Below are 23,317 nucleotides of genomic sequence, written 5' to 3' on the forward strand. Positions count from 1 at the left end.
GGGCTTTTTATGGGAGCCTTCTCCAAGGAGGGGGGAAATAAACGAGGCACGAGAACAGTTTCCATTTAACGTTTGGAAAAATGTGCCGAATGGACCCTCGAATCTTGATGATGACAAATACGGATGTGAGCAAAGAGAACGGAAGGAAAAACCGAAAGAACAGTGTTTGTTGAGCCTCTGAGTGCTTCTCAGAATCTGAGAAAGTTGGAGTGTCTGATGGTTTTCTTTCTTTTATCACCAGATGTGAAGGAGGGCAGATGCCAAGAAGGCCTCTAGGGTGATGGGGAGAAGGGCTGCAGCCAGTGGCGATCCACTGTGACCTGGGGACCCAATCACAGAGAGAAGGGGTGCACTGTGACCAGCGTCATCCTGATAGAAGACCAGGCGAGTACATGCCTCTGGTCCTTCCATAGGTGCCCTTCCCTGCCATTGGGAGCCTAAAAGAATTCTCACTACATCCAAAATAACTATAAAAACAGCAACAACAACAAAAACAACAACAACAACAAATCAAAATTCCAACTCTTAAACCCAACATACAACCTCATACCAATCTGGCTCCTGCCTACCTGAGCCCTCCCTCCCTACCAGCTCCTGGGCACACTGGCCATCCTTCTGTTCCGCACCCCGAACCTGTCCTGCCTCAGGGCCTTTGCACCGGCTACTTCCTCTACCTGGAATGTGCTCCCCTTGCTCTTCTATGGGAGGCTCGTTCATGTCATTTAGGTTTTAGACTCAACGTCACCTCCTCATAGAAATCCTCAAACGAGTGGAGCTGCTCAGCTGCTCACTAATACATTGCTATGTAGCGGTTGCCACTGGCTGATCACTGTTTTCTGAGACTTTCGTTATTAACTGTGTCTCCTCCACCAGAATACAAATATCATGAGATCAGGAACCAAAGTCCTTTTTCACCTATGACTACTCAGTGTACAGAATAAGCAGAAGGTCCTCAGTAAATGTTTGCTGCCTAAATGAATGAACCAGATTCTTTTGTGTCTAATACTAAGGGTCAAGGGAAGAGCAGAGTGCAAATATTTACTAAGTAACACAGGGCCAACACCGAGCTAGGTGCTTTGCATGCAACTTCTCGGCTACTCTCAAAACATACCACATAAGATGTATTTATTTATTTATTTTGCTGTTGTTGTTGTTGGTTTTTGAGACAGAGTCTCACTCTGTTGCCCAGGCTGGAGTGAAGTGGCATGATCTCGGCTCACTGCAACCTCCGCCTCCGGGGTTCAAGCAATTCTCTTGCCACAGCCTCCCGAGTAGCTGGGATTATAGGTGCCTGCCACCACGCCTGGCTAATTTTTATATTTTTAGTAGAGATGGGGTTTCACCATGATAGCCAGGCTGGTCTCGAACTCCTGACCTCAGGTGATCCGCCCACCTTGCCCTCCCAAAGTGCTGAGATTACAGGCATGAGCCACCACGCCTGGCCTCAGAAAAGTTTTTATTCCCCATTTGACAGCTGAAGAAAACGAAGCACAGAGGTTGAATCACTTATTTGAGATCACACAGGTAGTAACTAGAAGGAATTAAAGTCAAACCCAGGTCAGCCTGATTCCCCATGCCCTGCTTTTTCTGTTAAAGTGCCTCTTCTCTATATCCTAAGAACTCACAAAAAGTCTCAGCGTTGCTCCTTGTTTCCTGTGGGACCATGGGCAACCTGCCTAATCTCTCTGTGCCTCAATTTACTCAACTCTAAAAAGTGGGTTTTGGCTGGGCGCGGTGGCTCACACCTGTAATTCCAGCACTTTGGGAGGCTGAGGCAGGCGGATCACGAGGTCAGGAGATCGAGACCATCCTGGCTAACACGGTGACACCTCGTCTCTGCTAAAGATACAAAAAATTAGCCGGGGGTGGTGGTGCATGCCTGTAATCCCAACTACTTGGGAGGCTGAGGTGGGAGAATCGCTTGAACCTGGGAGGCAGAGGTTGCAGTGAGCCGAGATCACGCCACTGCACTTCAGCCTGGGTGACAGAGTGAAACTCTGTCTAAAAAAAAAAAAAAAAAAAAAAACAACAACAACAACAACAAAAAAGTGGGTTTCTATGAACATCAAATGAGATACAACATGAACAAATTGTAAGTGGTGAAGAAACAGAGAAACGGGAATGGCTATAGTAGACTATAGCCATGGTGGTGATTGAGTAACCTGCTTAACACTGTCTTCACCCATGCTGACCCCTAAAAGACCCAGTTACCCATGAAAAGCTCTTTTTGTGTTTTCCCACGCACTAACTCCACTGAATCCTGGGTCTCCCATGTGGATATCATGTCCGCAAAAACGCTGGCATTTCCTGGCTACGAGAGACACTTGATTTTTCCTTTCAATGGTGGTTTTGCTTAATCTGTTTCCCCTGCTTGGAAACTCACCTCTGACTTCACCTCATCTGGATCAAATATACTCTGTCTGCGTCCACAGTGACCAGCATGCGAGGGACCCGCTGATGTACCTGTCTCCCCCACTAGACGGTGGACCCTGGGCACCAATGGCATTGTTTTCATCTAGGTCCTGCCGTGAGCCTGACGTAGACCCTGGCATGGGGGAGGTCCTTGATGATCGATGAGCAGAGAAGCCGCCCCCTTCCCTGTCAAGCCTTACGAGCCACTTACGTTTTCACTGTTGACATCAGCCTCACTGGGGCAGCCAAACAGTTCCCGCCTCAGAAGATTGCCGTCATACTCCAGGAAGGTCAGGTAGAGGTTGCGAAAAAACTCCACGTGCTTGTTCTTCACCCGGAGCTTCTTGGGGGAGTTCCAGTGAATGACCTGGCAGGGAGATAAGGAGGTGGTCATGTGTGGCGTGGGTGGGTGGGCCCTCACACCTGTAGGAAGCCATGGCTCAGCACTAGGCTAAGCATTATTTGAGGCTCTGTTCGTTCACTCATTCAACATTTTGGCAGAGTGGTTAAGGGTAAGGGCTCTGAGGCCAGGTCACCTGGGATCAAACCCTGACTCTGCTCTAGGTAGTCCTTTAATCTCGCACAAGTGACTGAATCTCTGTGCCTCAGTTTCCTCATCCATGAAATGGAAATAATCTGTGCCAGTTATTACATTGTCATCTCTCAGCCCTAAGATGTGATGCTTAGGACGCGACTCTGCAAACCTTATTTCTGCCTGGCCAACTGCTGCCTGTAGGTGCCACTCAGAGGGGGCATGATTGGGCCATGTTGCCCAGGCTGGTCTCAAACTCTTGGGCTCAAGTGATCCTCCCACCTTGGCCTCCCAAAGTTCTGGGATTACAGGTGTGAGCCACTATGCCTGGCCTAGAATATTTACATAGTACTAAAATTTGTTCTAAGAAAGCACCTTAATTTATTATTAATATCTGGTGGCATTCATTGTTAGTATTAAAAATGATTCATTATTACTATAGAATAACCATGATTAGTAAGACATAATTTGTATTAGTTTATTTAATACTTATAACAGGCCTATGGGGTAGCACGATTACTAACTCCATTTTACGGATGGGGAAGTAGAGGCAGAAAGACTCTGTAATTTGCCTGTGGTCACAGAAAAGTAGGCTTAGAACCTCTGTAGCCTGATTCCAGAGTCCACCTGCTTAGCCACTCACTGGGCTTGCACTGTGTCTGAGATCAGCACACAGGGACCGAGGAGATTGAGGACTAGGCCAATGAGATGGTCTCTCACAGCTCAGCCACACGAGCTGAACCCTGAATGATGGGTGGAGGCAGAGTGTCCAAGGGGACAGGGGGAGTCCAGATGAGGGAAATCGCACACCATCGAAAACAGCTAAGCCAGGGAAAGACCCCAAGGGGGCTGCACTGTGAGGTGGCCCTGGTCACATATGATCATATTCTCAATGTTCCTTGGCAGACACCAAGGCAAAGCTGAGCCCAGTGCAATGGCATCAATACCTGAGCACAGTCCACAGAGAACCCTCCATGGGACACCTGTCACGGGAAAGGGAAGCCTGTACTGAGAGGCCACTTTTCATGCCCAGCCTTCTCCTGGGGGGCTCACCCATGGGTTGAGCGCTTCACCAGCAGTTTTACATTCATTGGCTTCTTTTAGTCCTCACAATGACCCTAGCAAGGCATGCAATCGTAAAGAGGAAGAAACAGTGAAGAAGTGACGGGCCTATGACCACCTGGCTGGTAAACATGGGAGCTAGGCTTCAAACGTAAGCATGTCTGATTTCCAAGCCCACGTTCTTTCCTCTACACTGTGGAGGACAGAAGTCAAGCTTTTAAAACGTTCTGTTTCATGCTTTATCTGATTATAGAGGAAACAAAATAGCCTTTCCCTCAATAGCCCCCTACTGCCCTTACTCTCTCCTCCTGTGGCAGTTGAACAGTATATCAAATGTAAGGGACTGTCTTCCACTCTCCCACCAAATTCACATGCTGAAAGTCTAATCGCCAAGATGATGACATTAGGAGGTGGGATCTTCGAGAAGTCATTAGGTCACGAGGGAAGAACCCTCATGAGTGCATTAGTGCCCTTAGAAAAGAGACCCCAAAGTGCTCCCTTGCTTGCTTCCACCATGTGAAGACAGATGGGAAAGGTGCCAGCTATGAACCAGAAAGCATGCCCTCACCAGACACCGAATCTGATCTGCTGGCGCCCTAACCTTGGACTTCCCAGTCTCCAGAACTGAGAAATAAACATCAAGCAGCCAGACTGGACTAAGACACTGAGGGAAGGAACTGGGTGTCCACAGCTCAGTCACTTCCTGCTTCCTCCTTTGGTTGGGTTCTATCTATGAGAGTCTGCAGCAGGGTCCAGAGCCTGCCATCTGAAGGGAGGACTGGAAGACCCAGCTCCCTCTGCCCTCTGTTTTGGGAATCTGCATTAGCAATACCCATGGAAGCTGGCTGGATAAATACTGCTCTAGAAGACCAATTTTCTCTCTCATGGCATAATGAAGGATGGGAAATCTATTTGGTCCAAACCACATCCCCACGACCTCCCATAACTAGCAATGAATGATACAGTAGCCAGAGTTAGAACTGTGGACCTCAGACCAGATGAGGTCTGAATCCCAGCTATGCTCTTTACTTAGCTATGTATGTCCTTGAACAACTGGTTTCTCTTCTTGGAACCTGTTTCCTCAAGTGCAAGGAGGGGATCAGCAAGCCTGACAAAGTAGGTAAGAGGGTTAAATAAATGCCTACCTCCGTGCTTGCATGTCAGAGTGGCTCCATAAGTGTGGGTTTCCTTCCCTCTCAAAGATGGGGCAGGGAAGGAGGAGTTTTGCCCTCCTTTCTCCTTCCTGCCAGCATCAGTCAGGAAGCAAGCACTCAGCATTCAGGAGGGTACAGAGGGCTGGCAGGGATGAAACTATTTGATGAGGCTTACATTTCAGGGACGGATGAGTGTGCAATATGTGGTTTTCTTCTTGTGCCTTTTGAAGGGTAGGAGAGGGAAGACTCTCCCCTGAGAACACATTCGATCTGGGCATAAGAAGATCCTGGGCCATGCATTAAAATAATTGCATGAGGGCTGGTGTCACTCATACCCAGTGGGGATCGTTGTCTTCTCTGAGAATGATTCTGGTGCTTGCCAAGTGCTGAGCCAGCAGGAAAGTTGATGGATGTGGATCTGACTGAGGAAATGTAAGCTTCCTCAACAGGGAGAAACTTAAACTAAGTGAAAAGAAGGGCTGGCCTATGGGCCCACAAACAAACAAAGCTTAATGTATTGTGCACAACTCTGCCAGGTACTTAAGAGACATGGTCTCATTAAATCCTCCAAACAAGCCCATTTGAATCCCACTGTCCACTTTATGGAGATGGTATGTGACTTGCCTGTCTCTCACAGCTGGTAAGTTGCAGAGCTGAGACTGGAAGCCAGCTCTAAAGCCTAAACCTGAGGTTCTTAACTACTATCCTATCTAGTCCTAAAGGGCTGAGCATTTTACAGATGAGGAGAGTGAAATTTACAGAGAAATGAGTCCGCTCTATATCACATGGGGAGTCTGTGCCAAGTCAGGGTTGGAACTAGGACCCGGGTCTCCTGGTGCCCCACAACACACCCCAAGCCATCTGTTAGCTCATCAAGCCTCATCCTGCTCTGCAGCTGTGTAGTCTGTGTATTCACAAACTAGATCTGGGTTTGTGTATTTACTACAGGCAAGTGCTGGTGTTATATAAGAAGGAACACTGGGGAGTGGATGGTGAGGTCATGGGCAAGCAAAGGGGGTTCTAAAGAGTTCTTTGCAATCCAGCTCCCTCTGACCTGCAAGCCCATTCAGAAGTCTATTAAGGTATATTCAGATTTACATTTTGCTCCTGAGTTTTTAATCATCAGGACACAGAATACTCCATTACCTTGTGCTAGGATCTAAATAAATAATATGTAGTTCGGTGCAAAAAGTACTTGTGGTTTTTGCCATGAAAATAGCAAAAACTGCAATTACTTTTGCACCAACCTAAATACCTATCATGTAGCTAATACCCATTATATGCTAGACATTAGGCTGGTGTTTTTTGTTTGTTTGTTGTTTTGGAGACAGGATCTTCCTCTATCACCCAGGCTGGAGTACAGTGGTGCAATCTGGGCTCACAGCAGCCTCAATCTCCCAGACTCAAGTGATCCTTCCTCTTCAGGCTCCTGAGTGGCTGGGACTACAGGCACACACCACCATGCCCAGCTAGTTTTGTTTATTTTTTGTAGAGATGAGGTCTCACTATGTTGCCCAGGCTGGTCTCAAACTCCTAAACCAAAGTGATCCTCCTGCCTCAGCCTCCCAAACTGCTGGGATTACAGCACTTTGAGCCACTGCATCTGGCCAGGCCAGGGTTTTTAATGTATGTGTGTATCCATATACATATATATGAATGTTAAATATACAATACCTATTATTTACTTCTCTACATTGAATGTGATCATGGGATTAGAGAGGAAACAAAACAGCTCTCACCTTTCCCTCCATAGCCCCCTACTGCCCTTACTTTCTCCTGTGGGGGTCAAACAGCTTATCAGATGTAATGGACTGTCTCCCACTCCTCCTCAAAATGTATGAATGTGACCATGAGATCACATTCAATCAAAACGACCTGGTACGGTGGTTTCTATTATTATCTTCATTTTTACAGAGGATGAGTCTGAACCTCAGACTAGCCCAGGGTCACTAAGTGCGTACGTGCTCAAGCTTAATACAAAATCAGATCTGTCTTGCTCAGGATATTAGTCAGGGTTCTCTAGAGGGACAGAACTAATAGGATAGATATATAAAGGAGTTTATTAAGTCTTAACTTACACGATCACAAGGTCCCCCAATAGGTTGTCTGTAAGCTGAGGAGCAAGGAGAGCCAGTCCAAGTCCCAAAACTGAAGAACTTGGAGTCTGATGTTTGAGGGCAGGAAGCACCCAGCACGGGAGAAAGATATAGGCTGGGAGGCTAGGCCAGTCTCTCCTTTTCACGTTTTTCTGCCTGCTTTATATTTGCTGGCAGATGACTAGATGGTTCCCACCAGATTAAGGGTGGGTCTGCCTTCCCCAGCCCAGTGACTCAAATGTTAATCTCCTTTGGCAACACCCTCACAGACATACCCAGGATCAATACTCTGTATCCTTCAGTCCCATTGACACTCAGTATCAACCATCACACTCAGAAATGATTTTCTTTCTTTTATATCTCATGTATTCATTCAACAGATAGTAAGATGAACACTGATTTTGTGCCAGACACTGATCTAGGGGCTGTGAATGCAGAGATACACACAAGAGACCCTAACTCTCTTCCTGAAACTTACAACTTAAAAAGGCATAAACTTAGAGGTATCATAAAACTGTCCATTTTTAAACTACAAGTATGATAACGTGCATTTAAAGAGGCTGTTGGTGATTCTTCCTGTGTAGGGTCATATTAAGTAGAAAGAAACCAAGACCCAGCATGGGAAAGTGACTTACCCAGAGTCACACAGCAGAGGTAGAGGTAGAGTCCAGCTTCTGTCTACCGGGCCACTGCTCTGTCCACTAAACCACATTTCTCACTCTGGAAATCTGACTTAGGATCTGTGTTGCTGATATTTTTTTTTTATCACTGCTTGTTTGACTAAGAAATGTCAAGTCCTGGTCCCTTGAGGGAAAGAATCACCCATCATTGCTGGCTTGGGGGCAGCAAGCTGGTGACTACTAAGAAATGTCGTGTCCTGGTCCCCTGAGGGAAAGAATCAGTCATCACTGCTGGCTTGGGGGTAGCAAAAGCTGGTGGTGTAGACATTTATTGACAGGCTTTCACCTCTGGGACAGAGTGACACTGGAGAATGCACCCAAAATAGATTTTTGTGAGGAGCTGATAAGTGCATGTGGATCTACAAGGATTGTGATAAAAATCTACGATACCTTGTTCCACTTTCTGAGGCACGTTATCACTGTAGTAATAATAATAATTATTAGCAGCTAACATATATCCAACACTTACTGTACGACAGGCACCGTTCTGAGAACTTTGCTTCTAATAGCTCGTTTACTCTTTACACAACTCCATGAGACAAGTGAAGCTCTCACTATGTTACCTGTCAGGTGAGAAAAATTTAGCACGTTGCCTGAATTACAGAGCTAGAAAGTAGGAGAGTCAGGATTTGAACCCAAGCAGATAGAAAAATTAGAAATCTGTGTCCCTTATTTCTCCCGTATCTGTCATCATATTAAATAACTCTGTTTACAGAAATGAACATGAGACTGACAAAAGATGACAGGATCAGAAATGAAACCTACTTTCCCCTTCTAATACCCACCCCTGGGATACTAAGGCCACAGGGTGATTCAGGATTTCCCAGATACACAGGTGGAGCCTCCAGTCTGGAGGGAAGTAGAGAGAGCGGGGCATGGAGGTTGCATGCCACGTGGGCTGCAGGAGCTGCCAAGCATCAGAGGCCCCATGGGTGTGATATGATTGGATCTGAAATGCCTATAAAGGCTGAGTATATGTGCAGACTTGGAGTCAGCCTCTACTGAGCCAGAGAAAATTGACAGAAATTGATTACTGTCCAGGAAACTTAAACATCATCTGGGAAGGCAGCAGAAGTCAATGTGATTAAAGGAGACATGAGAAACTCTATCACCCATCAAAGGCACAGGAAAAAGCAGTTCAAACAAGACCTCAGTACGAGGACAAGGCTATGGATAGAGTTCAGCCAACACTTCTGATGCACTCAGACCCCAGAGGGTTCATAAAAGTCATTAATGGCGCAAAAGAGCGAAGAAATCAGAGCCTGCGTGCAAATGCCCAGGTGAATAAGAACATAGATCTTATCTCTTCCAAGTTACTGAGATAACAGGCATTGGAAAACAGGTCTCCATCTCAACACTCCTATCGACCTTCTACGATCCACAGAATAACACCTAGCCTGACAGGTAAGCCTGATGCAAACTGCCTTCCACTTATGATTCCAGCTCTGTATCTAGGCTAAAAGCATTCCTGGTATTTCTTAAACGTATTTCTCATGATGCTGGGTCTTTCCATATGCTCTCCGCCTTGCTAGAATGGCCTTACTTTCTCTCTACAATGCCCTACCTTCTTTTCTTTTCTTCTTTCTGAGACAGAGTCTCGCTCTTGTTGCCCAGGCTGGAGTGCAATGATGCGATCTCAGCTCACTGCAACCTCCACCTCTCAGGTTTAAGCGATTCTCCCGCCTCAGCTTCCCGAGTAGCTGGGACTACAGGCACGCACCACCACACCTGGCTAATTTTTGTATTTTTAGTAGAGACGAGGTTTCGCCGTGTTGGCCCGTCTGGTCTCAAACTCCTGACCTCAGGTGATCTGCCCACCTTGGCCTCCCAAAGTGCTGGGATTACAGGCGTGAGCCACCGCGCCTGGCCTCCTACCTTCTTTTCATACCAATGCCAGCTAATCTTTCATGGCTGAGCTCAAATGCACATCTTCTGCAAAGCTTTCCCTGAACACTCATGGTAGAAGGCTGCCTCCTTGCGTGTCTCCCCCTCCACCCCATTCTTCCTAGCAGAACACTAATTTTGTTTGTAGGCGCAATGTCCCCCACCCCTGTGAATGGATCATGACCCAAGATTTAAGCCAATCATGATCCAAGTCTCTGATTTCCCAGACTACCTTGCAGCCAAGGGTGGCCACGTGACCTAGGAACGCCTGAAAAGTTGCATAGGGAAGCACCGATTTCCTAATAAAAACGTTCACATATGGCTAGTGTCCTCTTCTCACTTCACTCACCTTTCTATCGTAAACAGATGTGATGACTAGAATCATGACAGCCATCCTGTGACCATGACAGGTCAACACATTGCTCTCTTATGAGCCAGTGTCTGTGTTTGCCTACTCTGGAGTTCTTAGGTAAGACAAACCCCCTACTTTATTTTAAGCCACTGCAAATTGGGTTTTCTGATTCACATTGTAAGTATTCCTAATATAACACCCTAGGCAGTTGCTAGGTCCTTCTTCAGTGCTCTGCAGGCTCTTGCAGTTAGCTCTATTAGAGAACTCATTGTATGCTTCTTGTAATTATTTATTTACATGCCCGCACCTGGCAGCACTGGGATGTGAATTTCCAGGCTGGCAGGGAATTTGACTTATTATTCTTTTGGAGTGCCACAGTGCCTGGCACGTAGTTAGTATTCAGTAGCTGCCCTTTGGTTCAAGAATGGAAATCATGATGATGACAGTCTCAATAATCCTCACATTCTGTCTGTCTATGGTAAATCAATTATAAAAGCTGTACTAATGTGGGCTCTGGAATGGAGAAACATATTCTCCTTTTCTTTGTCTAAGGGACAAACAGCTTGTCATTTTTTCTTGAAGGAGTTTAAGCTCCCGCTGTTATCCCCTTGTTTGGATTTTCAAAGAGAAGGGCAATATTTTCACAAGTCCTTCTTGTCATCTTTGGGATTATGACACATGAGAGAAAAGGAGGAGCAGACAAACCTACAAGCCAGACCCAGCTCCAGCTCTGATATGCACTTAGTTGCTATGTAACTCGCACCTAGTTGCCTAATATCACAGAGATAGCCCCTCATCTGTAGAAGGAGCATAACCACAACTACTTTGCAAAGTTGTGGTCAATATCAGGACTGATGCAGTGATGGAGATAAAGGTATACTGCATGTGTTCATTCAGTTATAAAAGACATCTGGTTTAGACTTCATGAAAGAGTCACCTTGCCAATGAAGAAGGCTGGATGAAAACAGAACCTGTATGGGGGAAGGAGGAGTAAGAAACAAGATTTTAAATAAGGGACTGCAGATTGTCACACAACCTGAGGGGCAAGGATAGGGAAGGTACAGACAACACAGTCCAGAGATGAACCAGGCCAAAGGCAGGTCCTCCTGGCTAGACTTCAAGGAGAGACTCGAACAGGGGACTATTCTGAAACACAGGCACTTTAAGTTGGGTTTAAAGTACTGGGCAGATGGGAGGCGGAGGTTGTGGTGAGCCAAGATTGCACCACTGCACCCCAGCCTGGGCAACAGAGCGAAACTCTGCCCCCTGCCCCCAAACACACACACAAAAGTACTAGGCACAGATCAAGAGTGCTATCAGGCAAGGGCAAGGCACTGATCTGGTAAGACTTAGGTTCAAATTTTACCATTGCCTTTTCTGTCACTCCAAACTACCTACTATATTTGAACCTCTATTTTCCAACCTCTTAAAAGAAAATAATAATACCTGCTGCATAGGATCAATGAAACAAAAGCTGTAATGGCATTGTAGTAGGTAATTTTATGTATCAACTTGACTGGATCATGGTGTGCCCTGATATTTGGTGAAACAATTATTCCTAGGTGTGCCTGTGAGGGTGTTTGCAGATGAGATTAGCATCTGAATTAGCGGATACAGCAAAGCAAATGGCTCTTCCCAGTATGGGAAGCCATCGTCCAATCCATTGAGGCCCTGAATAGGACAAAAAGCAGAGGAAGGAGAAAGTTGCTGGTTTTTTTATTTTTTTTTTGGCTCACTCTTTGAGCTGGGACATCAGTCTTCTCCTCCTTTCAGACTGGGACCGATATGGTTTGGCTGTGTCCCCATCCAAATCTCATCTTGAACTGTAGCTCCCATAATCTCCAGGTGTTGTGGGAGGGGCCTGGTGGGAAGTAATTTAATCATCGGGGTGGGTTTTTCCTGTGCTGTTCTCGTGACTGTGAATAAGTCTCACAAGATCTGATGATTTTATAAAGAGCAGTTCCCCTGCACATGCCCTCTTGCCTGCCGCCATGTAAGACATGCCTTTGCTCCTCCTTTGCCTTCTGCCATGATTGTGAGGCCTCCCCAGCTGGGTGCAGCTGTCAGTCCATTACACTTCTTTTTCTTTATGAATTACCCAGTCTCAGGTATTTCTTCATAGAAGTATGAAGATGGATGAATACAGGGACTTAACCATCAGCTTCCTTGGTTCTCAGGCTTTCAGACTCAGATTGAAATATATCACTGGCTTTCCTGGGAATCCAGCTTGTAGACGGCAGACAGTGGGCCTTCTCTGCCTCCATAACCCATGAGTCAATTCTCATAATTAGTATCTTCAGATAGATACACATTCTATTTCCTATTGGTTCTGCTTCTCTGGAGAATTTAATGTAGGTGTCCTGCAGCAGATCTGTGCTCAGTGCTTGTGATATGAATCAAGTCTGTGGAATATACATACTCCATTCCCACATGATGCTCTCTCTGAGGAAGGCTCAGCATTAGCTAAAGCAACACTGTCCAACATCCCGGATTGTTGGATCCTTGAACGCAAGAGCTGTGTTCTATCCAACTTTGCAGGCAAAAGGAGGCTTGGCCAATGTTTGTTGACTCGCCGTGGATTGTACCTCAGCTTCCCCATGAGCTGCTGAAGCTTCCTTTCCATCCCTCTTCCTTTTCCTTTCCAACTCCTGACAATTATCAGGTACTGCTATTACATAAAAATTAAATAAAAATGGTGCCCTTTATACCAAGACATCTCTTTCAGCCACAAAAGTTTGCCACAGTGCAGTCTGGGGTCCTGGCACTCATAACTCTTTGGCTCCTGTCACACAGATTCCTGTTGCCTTTTGGTTTTTAGTAGTCTCGGCCAAAAAAGAAAAGAAAAATTTCTTCCCAGACAAAAAATACATCATTATCCAGGAAAGGGGAAGAAAAGAGATCCAACTCATTCATGACTTAGTCTTCTCATGTGGAAAATGTAGACACTTAGGCCAATGCATGAACCCCAGGCCTTGTGTTATATCCTATCATTTATTGTTCTGTCCTCTGTAACACTTCTTATTTTTCCCTGCCCAAGGAGGTAGAGGCTAAGGAGGGGATAAAAGGACAACAGGAAAATGGAGACTCTTCACAATATTCAGGGCTGGGAAGGTCATGAATCCATGAGACGATTCAGCTGTATTTTCTCTAATGTTCATCATGTTCAATGTGTTGGGTTCCTTTATGCTATAAAATGGGGGTAAAAACCAATTTGAACTGGATTCTGTTACATGCAAAGAATTCCTGATGATGCCTTGATAGCAGGACATGAAGAAAGATGCAAACAGCGTTAAGTGTCCTCAATGACTGCTGCCTTTATGTGACTTCCCTGCAGACAACCCACACAAGACCAGGAGTGATAACCAGCCCGTATTCTTCCTGTCTCTATGGAATTAATTACTAAGACTGTATTCACGTTTTAGCCTCCCCACAGTGTCCTCCTTGGGGGTGTGATTGGAGGACAGGCAGGCTAGAAGGAAGCAGATCCCAATTCTAGAGGTTGGCATGGGATCCTTAGCTGAGGAAATTGACCAAGGTGGGTTGAGGAGCAGCTGGCTTGAGTCCCATGAGATGTTGCCAACTTGGCTGAATTTCAGTAATGTCCTTGGGGGTGAGCACCATAGGATTTGCTGCTTGGAAACCCTGGGAGAGGCAGCTGAGCTTCCTGGTTCCCAGCAGGCTCCTTCCATGGGGCCCACTATCGCTCTTTTGTCTACCCTGCATCACCGTCCTTTGCAGAAGTAGACCAGGCCTTCTTCCCATGATTCTAATGGGGTTGTCAGTCATGCCTGACCCGCCAGAAGCACGGACATGGACTCTGACCATTCCTAAGAACACAGAGATGGGTTCTTGCATGGACACCTGTCCCATGAAGGGTCAACAGAGTCCTTTTGAGGAGACATCGAGAGCAAAAGGCCTCTCTCTTCAATCTGGGTTCATGAGTACCAGTAACTCTTCCATTAGCCTTTGCTTTTTTTATGTTTTCATTGCACATTCTGCCTGAAATGACAATTGATCATTTGTTTTCTTGTGTGATAGCTGTATTCCATACTAGAATGTAAGTTCAAGGACAGCAAAGGCCTGGACTGCCTTGTTCATTGTTGTGTAACCAATGTCTAGGTCATAGCAAGTGTGCAATTTATACCTGTTGAATGACTAAGCTCATAGCAAGTGTGCAATTAATATCTGATCAATGACTAGGCTCTAACTACTGGCTGGAGGCCTCAGGAAGCCACTCTGCCATAACAGAGAAAAGCAAAGGCAGAGAGGGAGAGGGAGAGGCTGTCATGTGAGCACCCACATCTAGCTGCATCAATGCAGAAGGCATGATACGGTGGCACTGCGCTCTCAAATACTGAGGTGTTCTGGCAAAATCTTCTACCAACCAATCATACTATTACTTATTTTTAGTGTATTTCATTAGCATTATAATTACTAATATGTAATTAAAATAGCGCTCACAAAATGAATGGCTTAAAGAAGAGTCCTGTATTATAACCCAAAGTATAAAATAAATGAGTGTATATAGATATAAATGATTTTTAAAATAAATAAATATAAATGGAGAAAAAGTGACCAATCTTCAATTTCAGAGAAATTCTAATAATATATGCAGATACTACTACCCCCTTTTTGAGGAGATGCATCTTAATCCCTCCATTTCCAGTGCAGGGTAGATGTAATGACTCACTTCCCAAAAACAGAGTATGAAAGGGAAAATTAGAAACATTATTTATTTATTTATTTATTTATGTACGTATGTATGTATGTATTGAGATGGAGTAACCCAGGCTGGTGTGCAATGGCGTGATCTTGGCTCACTGTAACCACTGCCTCCAGGGTTCAAGCGATTCTCCTGCCTCAGCCTCCCAAGTACCTGGCACTACATGCACGCACCACCACACCCAGCTAATTTTTGTATTTTTAGTAGAGATGGGGTTTCACCATGTTGGCCAGGATGGTCTGGATCTCGTGCATTCATGACCTGCCCGCTTTGGCCTCCCAAAGTGCTGGGATTACAGGCGTGAGCCCCCGTGCCCAGGCGAAAATTAGTACCTTTATAGTGGAGAAACCTAGCAAACATTGCATTTACTACATAAGAAGGGCTAACATCCCTAGTAATGCTGTGTGTGGGCATCGTGTACCTCCTGATACAATGTGAGGAGGAGGGCACTTCACATCCGTGATATTCTTTCCAAAAACCTATCACCTCAGTCTAATCGTGAGAAAGTATACTAGACAAACCTACTTAAGGGACATTTTAGAAACTACCTGACCAGTACTCCTCAAAACTATTGAGGTCAGTCAGAAAAACCAGGAAAGACTGAAATTATGACAGACCCAAGGAGACTAAGGAAATAAAGCTTAAATGGAACAACTGAGTGAAATGCAATGAAAGCTTGAAGTTTACTTGAAAAGCAATATATTGATGTTGGTTTGTCAGTTTCGATGAAGGTACCACTGTTAGAAGATGCTGGCCAGGCACGGTGGCTCATGGCTCATGGCTCATGCCTGTAATCCCGGCACTCTGGAAGGCGGAGGCGGGCAGATCACCTGAGGTCAGGAATTCAAGACCAGCCTGGCCAACATGGCAAAACCCCATCTCTACTAAAAGAAAATACAAAAATTAGTCAGGCATGGTAGTGGGCGCCTGTAATCCCAGCTACTTGGGAGACTGAGGCAGGGACAGAATTGCTTGAACCTGGGAGGTGGAGGTTGCAGTGAGCTGAGATCGTACCACTGCACTCCAGCCTGGGCGACGGAGTGAGACTCCACACTGCCCCTCCACCAAAAAAAAAAAAAAAAAAAAAAAAAAAAAAAAAAAAGATGTTAACGTGAGGGGAAAGTGAAACCAGATGATAGATATATACAAACTCTTTATGCTACCTTTTAAACTTTTAAGTCTAACCTCCTTCCAAATAAAAGCTTATAATTAAAAAAGGGAGTTCTACAAAGGAGCTACAGACTGAGAATAGCACTAAGACCAGTTGATGTGAGTAGTAAGAAAACAGCTGAGCTGACACTTCTGTTCCCAGTACAAGCTCTTCCTTAGCTCCATTACAAAGTAGAGAAATGACTCCCTAATTGGATCTGACAAGAAATTGGCAAAAAATTTAAATTCTCAAGACTATTTGAAATAGGAACTTACAACCACTATCATTCAGGGAGAACTTCAAACTGTGTATTACTCCTTGAGATATTACTTAATGTTAGTATAAAGATGCGTGATTAGCAAGACATTTAAAAACAAAAGCATTCAGAATATGCAGACAAAGTCTCCGTAATTTCTGGATGATGTTTACAGTCTTGTGATAGTTGGTCTTAAGCTTGACAATGTTTCACTGAACTCCGTGAAAAGAGGTTAGAAGTCTCTTTAGAGATTTCTTTCATCAGAATAAAGGATAATGAAGTCCAGTAAGGAGAATACTTGCTTTTCTTTCTTTCTTTCTTTTTTTTTTTTTTTTGCCTTGGCAATAATGGCTGTAAAAACATACAAAGATACTATGGTAAGAAAATGAAGTAAGTTCCTTTGTCAGCAAATATTGCAGGAAGAGTCAGAGAAAACTACGCTGAAGGACCGAAGCAACTAGTATTAGACTGAATTACATGGGAGATTTGCTATGGAATTACATTAAAGTACAGAGTACTGTGTGTGGGCTTACGCTATTTGATAGATTCTGTTTAGATAATGAAAGACACAAAGAATGACTTTTTTGTGAGTACTAAAGGCAAGATGTCCTGCAGAGTTATATACTGAGCGGTAAATTCCTACTTTAATGATAACAATATTTTATGAAAAGAGAGTATGTGGAATCATTAGAGGTACGGTGCTTTAACTGGAATAACAAAAGGATTCTGGAGTCAGGTCACAGAGTCAGCACCCTGCAATGAATTCCTTTGACTCCATCATTGCTAAGCAAGCCTGCTACAAAGTACTTGAAGCCAGCAGGCACATGCACTGCTAGATGCCATTGATTTAGATAATTTTATACAGGCAAGACTAAAAATAGCATTACAATTTTACAGTACTTTCTAATGACATGAGGGGGCAATGAAAATGTGTGTAACACACAGCTTTGCTGGCTAACTCAAAGCAAAGGACATGTAAGAGATGGCACACGTGAAGAAAGGATGGTTGCTGGTAGTATTCTATCTTACACTTTTGAAAAAACACACCTACTTTAAATCTGACCCTTCAGTGGAGAGGTGACAAATGAGAAAGTAAATATTGTGCGTTCAGATGGAAACTCTGAAACAGGACAGAGCTTTTAGAAAATAAATGTTTGAAATTGTTTCCCTCATTATGGGATTGCGAGGCCAAAAAATGATGTTACCTATCAAAGCCCTCATTTCTATATACTTAGGAAACTTCAAAATAGATTTAACCTTCCAAATGAACTTCCAAATAAAAAAAATTACAGTCTTCACTTAAGGTTGATAGATACTTGGAGGCTGCAGCTTTAAGTGAAATTATATACCCTATAAAGAAATCAATTTACCTTGTTAGTTGATATAAACAAGAGTTAAGTTCTTATGACACATAGTGTGTTGTTTCACTTAAAAGTCACAGTTCCCGTGAACCTGTTGACATTAAAGTGAGGACTTATTGTACAGTGGGTTTTCAATGTGTTATCAAAATGCTAAAGAATATTTAATAAATTATCAAAAGCAAATGATGGTCATCAAGAGAGACTTAAATATAACAGCTGACTGCTACAAATATTTTTGTATGACTTTCAGATTAAACTGAAACAATGAGTATAAAATGTATTAAGCACAGTCAATGATGTACTTTATTTCCATTTGGATCTGTGAATTTTAGGAGGCATCTTTTTTTTTGCAATCATAGCCATTAAATCCAAGTACTTGTATAACATGCCTTTAAAACTAAGACTACGAATCACTGTGTCATAAAGTACTAAACCAACATTTCAAAAATAATGAAGCACATTCAATAATATTGCTGTGTTTAAACATGAATACTTATAATGTTTTTCATAAGAGCAAAAGGGTTTATTATTACTAAATTGACTTCAAATTACTCAAACATATAATAAAATGAAACTTTTCTGTTTTATAGTATATTCATGTACCACGATAAAAATATGTTTGCACTGGAATAGGTCAGATAAGAAATATTTTAGTACTGTGACCCACAGAGTCCAAGTTCCTTAGTACACAGCCTGAGCTCTCTGCCTGTTTCCTTGTTATTTCTGGACACCATGATCTTTTAGGTCCCTGTGTTCATTCATACTATCCCTTTTTATGTAGCACCTTCATTTCTGACCTGGATACCTCTCAGCAATATTGCACAGTATTGTTCACATTATGTAGAAATTAGCAATTGAAACTTCTGTCTCCCCTGTTTGTGAGGCTCTTTCAGGGCAGGAATTATGATGAACTTGTCTCTATATCCTCAACTTCACTAAGTGTCTTCAAACCCTTGCATACAACGGGCACTCAGTACTGGGTAGCTTGCGAGGCTGAAATGCATTTTGCAGCCCTTTCCTCAAGGGTAGTTTGGATCTTCAGATGTATACCTGGATATGCTACCTGCCTGCCCCCTTCGTTATAACCGGAAAATTAAACCTTGGTCTCTTGCTCACCTTGGTTACTCTTCTCTGATCATGGCCAAGCTATGAACCCATGATCCATTCAATTTATGGTCTTTTCCAGAATCTCGAAAGTAGATCTTCTAACTCCTCCTGGACCACCCTTTCTCTGCCTAGCCTGCTGGCTTTCTGAGGCTCGGTGTTAATATTATGCACCTGAGCCTTCTATATGGGAGGCTCTCAGTTAGTGGCTCAATGTCCATGGTCGTCAAATACTGCTTCACAATGATGCTTCCTTTGCTCAAAATTGTGTTCTTCTTCATAGAGCCAGGATTTATGTAAGGAAGAATGGGCTTCTAAGGAACTTGTCCAACCAGGCATTCTATAATCAAAGGGGTCTTTCCTGTGTGTTGATATAAAATAGATGTAGAAAATGCTGGGATTCACAAAATCAATCAGATTTTCTGGCTGCAGGACTTTCTAATACAGTATTTGGTATGCAGTACATAGAACTCCTCTCTCCCCATCCTCCTCTCCAGTTCCCCCATTTTAAAGAGTCCAATTAACAGCTCTTAGAACTGTTTGGACATATACTCTGGAAAATGCTGTTGTAGGGTAAAATTTCCAGAGACATCACTTTGCTTCTAGGAATCTTGTTGTTGTTTCTAGCAATAACTGCATCGGAAGTTTATCAGCTATGTGTAACAAAGCCAATGAGGGACAACTGGAATCAATAAAACTCAAGAGTTCAGTTCTGAAAATTAACCATGAGCAAAAAATGGATGAGTGCTGGGGGAAGACAACAGACTCAAGCTTAAGTCACCCAAGGTCCTATCTGCTTAGCCTGCCATTCTCCGGCATGATCCAAGGACACATGAGGTGAAGGTCAGATACTTATCCCAGCTGTGCCACCAACTGGTGTTTAGCCTTAGGCAAGTCATTTCTCCTTTGAGTGTCTCTATTTCCCATCTTTGAAATAAGAAAGTTGGCCAGGCGCAGTGGCTCATGCCTGTAATTACAGCACTTTGGGAGGCTGAGGTGGGTGGATTGCTTGAAGTCAGGAGTTTGAGACCAGCCTGGCCAACATGGTGAGACCCGTCTCTACTAAAAATACAAAAATTAGCCAGCATGGTGGTGTGTGCCAGTAATCCCAGCTACTCGGGAGGCCGAGGCAGGAGAAGTGCTTGAACCCAGGAGGCAGAGGTTGCAGTGAGCAGGGATCATGCCACTGCACTGTGTCTGGGCAATAGAGCAAGACTCCATCTCAAAAAGAAAAAAAAAAGAAAAGAAAAGAAAGAGAAGAGAAGAGAAAAGAAAAGAAATAAGACAGAACAGAGGAGTAGGAAGAGTGCCTTTTTATGTGTCTGCCCACCAGCCAAATGGAAATTACTTGCAGAGAATGCTTATACCTTGTTGGTGGGAATGCAGATTAGTACCTCTATGGAAAACAGCATGGAGATTTCTCAAAGAACTAAAAATAGAGCTGCCATTCGATCTAACCATCCTACTACTCAGTATCTACCCAAAGGAAAATACATCATTGTATCAAAAAGATAGCTATACTTGTGTGTTTACTGCAGCACTATTCACAATAGCAAAGATGCAGAGTCAGCCTAAGTGTCTATCAATGGATTAATGGAGAAAGAAAATGTGAGGTGTAGGTATATATATATATGAATACTATTCAGCCGTGAAAAAGAATGAAAACATGGATGGGACTGGAGGCCTTATTTTAAGTGAAATAATCAGAAACAGAAAGCCAAATAACCACATAATCATTCTTATTACCCTGTGTTTTCCCTGCCTCATTTTTCACTGTAGTCTGCTTAGCTGTGACATGTTCAGTACGCTGATATATGGTACCCCTCATCTTCCCCCAAAGATGTAGAAACTGACACAACTCTAAGTATTATAAAATGTTTCAGTGCTTGAGTTATGGGCTACTCTTTTTATGCAAATGCTACAAATTGCCCCTAAGAAGATACATCATTTCCTCCTATGGCTGGCATGTTTCACTCATTTTAAGTGGGAGCTAAATAGTGAGGGCACATGGACAAAGAGTGTGGAATAAAAGACACTGGAGACTCTGAAGGGTGGGAGGGTGGGAGAGGGGAGATGGATGAGTAATTACTTAATGGGTACAATGTACATTATTTTGGGTGATGGTTATCCTAAAAGCCCAGACTTCATCACTATGTAATATATCCATGTAACAAAACTGCACTTGTACCACTTAAATTTATACAAAACAGAGGCCTGGCACAGTGGCTCATACCTGTAATCCCAGCACTTTGGGAGGCTGAGACAGGCAGATCACCTGAGATTGGGAGTTCGAGAACCAGCAGGACCAACATGGAGAAACCCCATCTCTACTAAAAATACAAAATTAGCCGGGTGTGGTGGCCCATGTCTGTAATCCCAGCTACTCAGGAGGCTGAGGCAGGAGAATCGCTTCAACCAGGGAGGCGGAGGTTGAGGGGAGCCGAGATTGCACCATTGCACTCCAGCCCAGGCAACAAGAGCGAAACACCGTCTCAAAAAAGAAAAAAATATATACACAAAAGAATAATAGGTTCACTAGAATGTCTCAAAGCCTTGTACTATTTTATGTATTGTCCCTTTTAAATCTTTCCATCTCTTCTATAAAGCCATGAGGATGACTTTACAGTCATGAGGAAAAGTTCCTAGCTTTTCACATGAAAAGACTTGGTTAGGGTAAGCTAAAGAACTCAGTGACAGCCTGGCCCAGAGTGGGTACTCTGCCATGTCTGCTGGGGGAATGAGAGATCCCTGTGTACAAGCCACAGGGCAAGAGTCCCAAAGGACAGGCTACTTAAACAGGAGCCAGCTGCCTCATATTTAATCCTGAGGACTCCTTGAGTTTACTGGTCACAGCAGTGTACACAGAGATCATAAAACACTGACAGCCCTTGGACGTAGGTCATGCAATGAAATGAAATCGGCACTGGCCTGAACTGAAAAAGAAGTCTGACTGGAAGCTACTAATTCGAGATTTTAGATCTTCTCCCCCAAACCACCTGTTTTTTTTCTTCCTCGATCCATCCCAATCCTCCAAAATCAACCTTAACATTCATCATTCTTATTACCCTGTGTTTTCCCTGCCTCATTTTTCACTGTAGTCTGCTTAGCTGTGACATGTTCAGTATACTGATACATGGTAGCCCCTCATCTTCCCCCAAAGATGTAGAAACTGACACAACTCTAAGTATTATACAATGTTTCAGTGCTTGAGTTATGGGCTACTCTTTTTATGCAAATGCTACAAATTGCCCCTAAGAAGATACATCATTTCCTCCTATGGCTGGCATGTTTTCTCTTGGTTTTTCTCTTCTGCTTTAGGATTTTTCTTTTAGGTGTACTCAATTCCCAATTTATAAATGGACTGGGGTCTAAAATTCAGCCTCTGAGTCTGTTGTTTAAAATTCAAATGTCCTGGCTGGGTGCGGTGGCTCACGCCTATAATCCCAGCACCTTGGGAGGCCGAGCCAGGTGGATCATGAGGTCAGGAGTTCGAGACCACTCTGGCTAACACGGTGAAACCCCATCTCTACTAAAAAAAAAAAAAAAATTAGCCGGGCGTGGTGGCAGGTGCCTGTAGTCCCAGCTACTCGGGAGGCTAAGGTAGGAGAATGGTGTGAACTCAGGAGGCAGAGCTTGAAGTGAGCCAAGATTGCACCACTGCACTCCAGCCTGGTGACAGAGTGAGACTCCATCTCAAAAAATAAATAAATAAGTAAATAAGTAAGTAAATAAATAAATAAAATAAAAAATAAAATAAATAAATAAATTTATTAATTAATTCAAATGTCCTTTCAAGGATACAGTGTTATTAAGGGTCTCTGTTCTGGAGTTAACCCTTGAAAATCTACTTAATCCAAACAGAGTTCATGCAGAATAGCCCTACACAAGAGGATTGCATACAGTTCCCACACAATAGTTCTATGTAGTCATTATGTTATATATCATGTTTTCTTTCTTTTTTTTTTTTTGAGACGGAGTCTTGCTCTGTCACCCAGGCTGGAGTGCTGTGGCTGGATCTCAGCTCACTGCAAGCTCCGCCTCCTGGGTTCATGCCATTCTCCTGCCTCAGCCTCCCAGGTAGCTGGGACTACAGGCGCCGCCACCTTGCCCGGCTAGTTTTTTGTAGTTTTTAGTAGAGACGGGGTTTCACCGTGTTAGCCAGGATGGTCTCGATCTCCTGACCTCATGATCCGCCCGTCTCGGCCTCCCAAAGTGCTGGGATTACAGGCTTGAGCCACTGTGCCCGGCCTATATATCATGTTTTCATTGGAAAATATTTTCTTTTCTTTTCTTTTCTTTCTTTTTTTTGAGACAGAGTCTTGCTCTGTCACCCAGGCTGGAGTGCAGTGGCGTGATCTCGGCTCACTGCAAGCTCCGCCTCCCGTATTCATGCCATTCTCCTGCCTCAGCCTCCCAAGTAGCTGGGACTACAGGTGCCCGCCACCACACCCAGGAAATTTTTTGTATTTTTAGTAGAGACGGGGTTTCACCATGTTAGCCAGGATGGTCTCGATCTCCTGACCTTGTGATCCACCTGCCTCAGCCTCCCAA

The 23,317-nt window shown here is 44.0% G+C and overlaps 1 protein-coding gene across 5 annotated transcripts in view; it reads right to left on the bottom strand.

Moving 5' to 3' along the window:
• The window catches only part of LARGE1 (LARGE xylosyl- and glucuronyltransferase 1), a 645,964-nt gene that overhangs the window by 60,363 nt on the left and 562,284 nt on the right, over positions 1–23,317 (bottom strand). For all 5 annotated transcript variants that reach the window (XM_033232744.1, XM_033232741.1, XM_033232742.1 and 2 more), the window contains one exon: positions 2,624–2,779. In XM_033232744.1, the coding sequence (XP_033088635.1) occupies positions 2,624–2,779 (156 nt within the window). The remainder of the gene's footprint in view (positions 1–2,623; positions 2,780–23,317) is intronic.

This window comes from Trachypithecus francoisi, unplaced genomic scaffold (genome assembly GCF_009764315.1).
Source record: "Trachypithecus francoisi isolate TF-2019V2 unplaced genomic scaffold, Tfra_2.0 Lachesis_group14, whole genome shotgun sequence".
In the NCBI taxonomy this organism is placed as follows: domain Eukaryota; kingdom Metazoa; phylum Chordata; class Mammalia; order Primates; family Cercopithecidae; genus Trachypithecus; species Trachypithecus francoisi.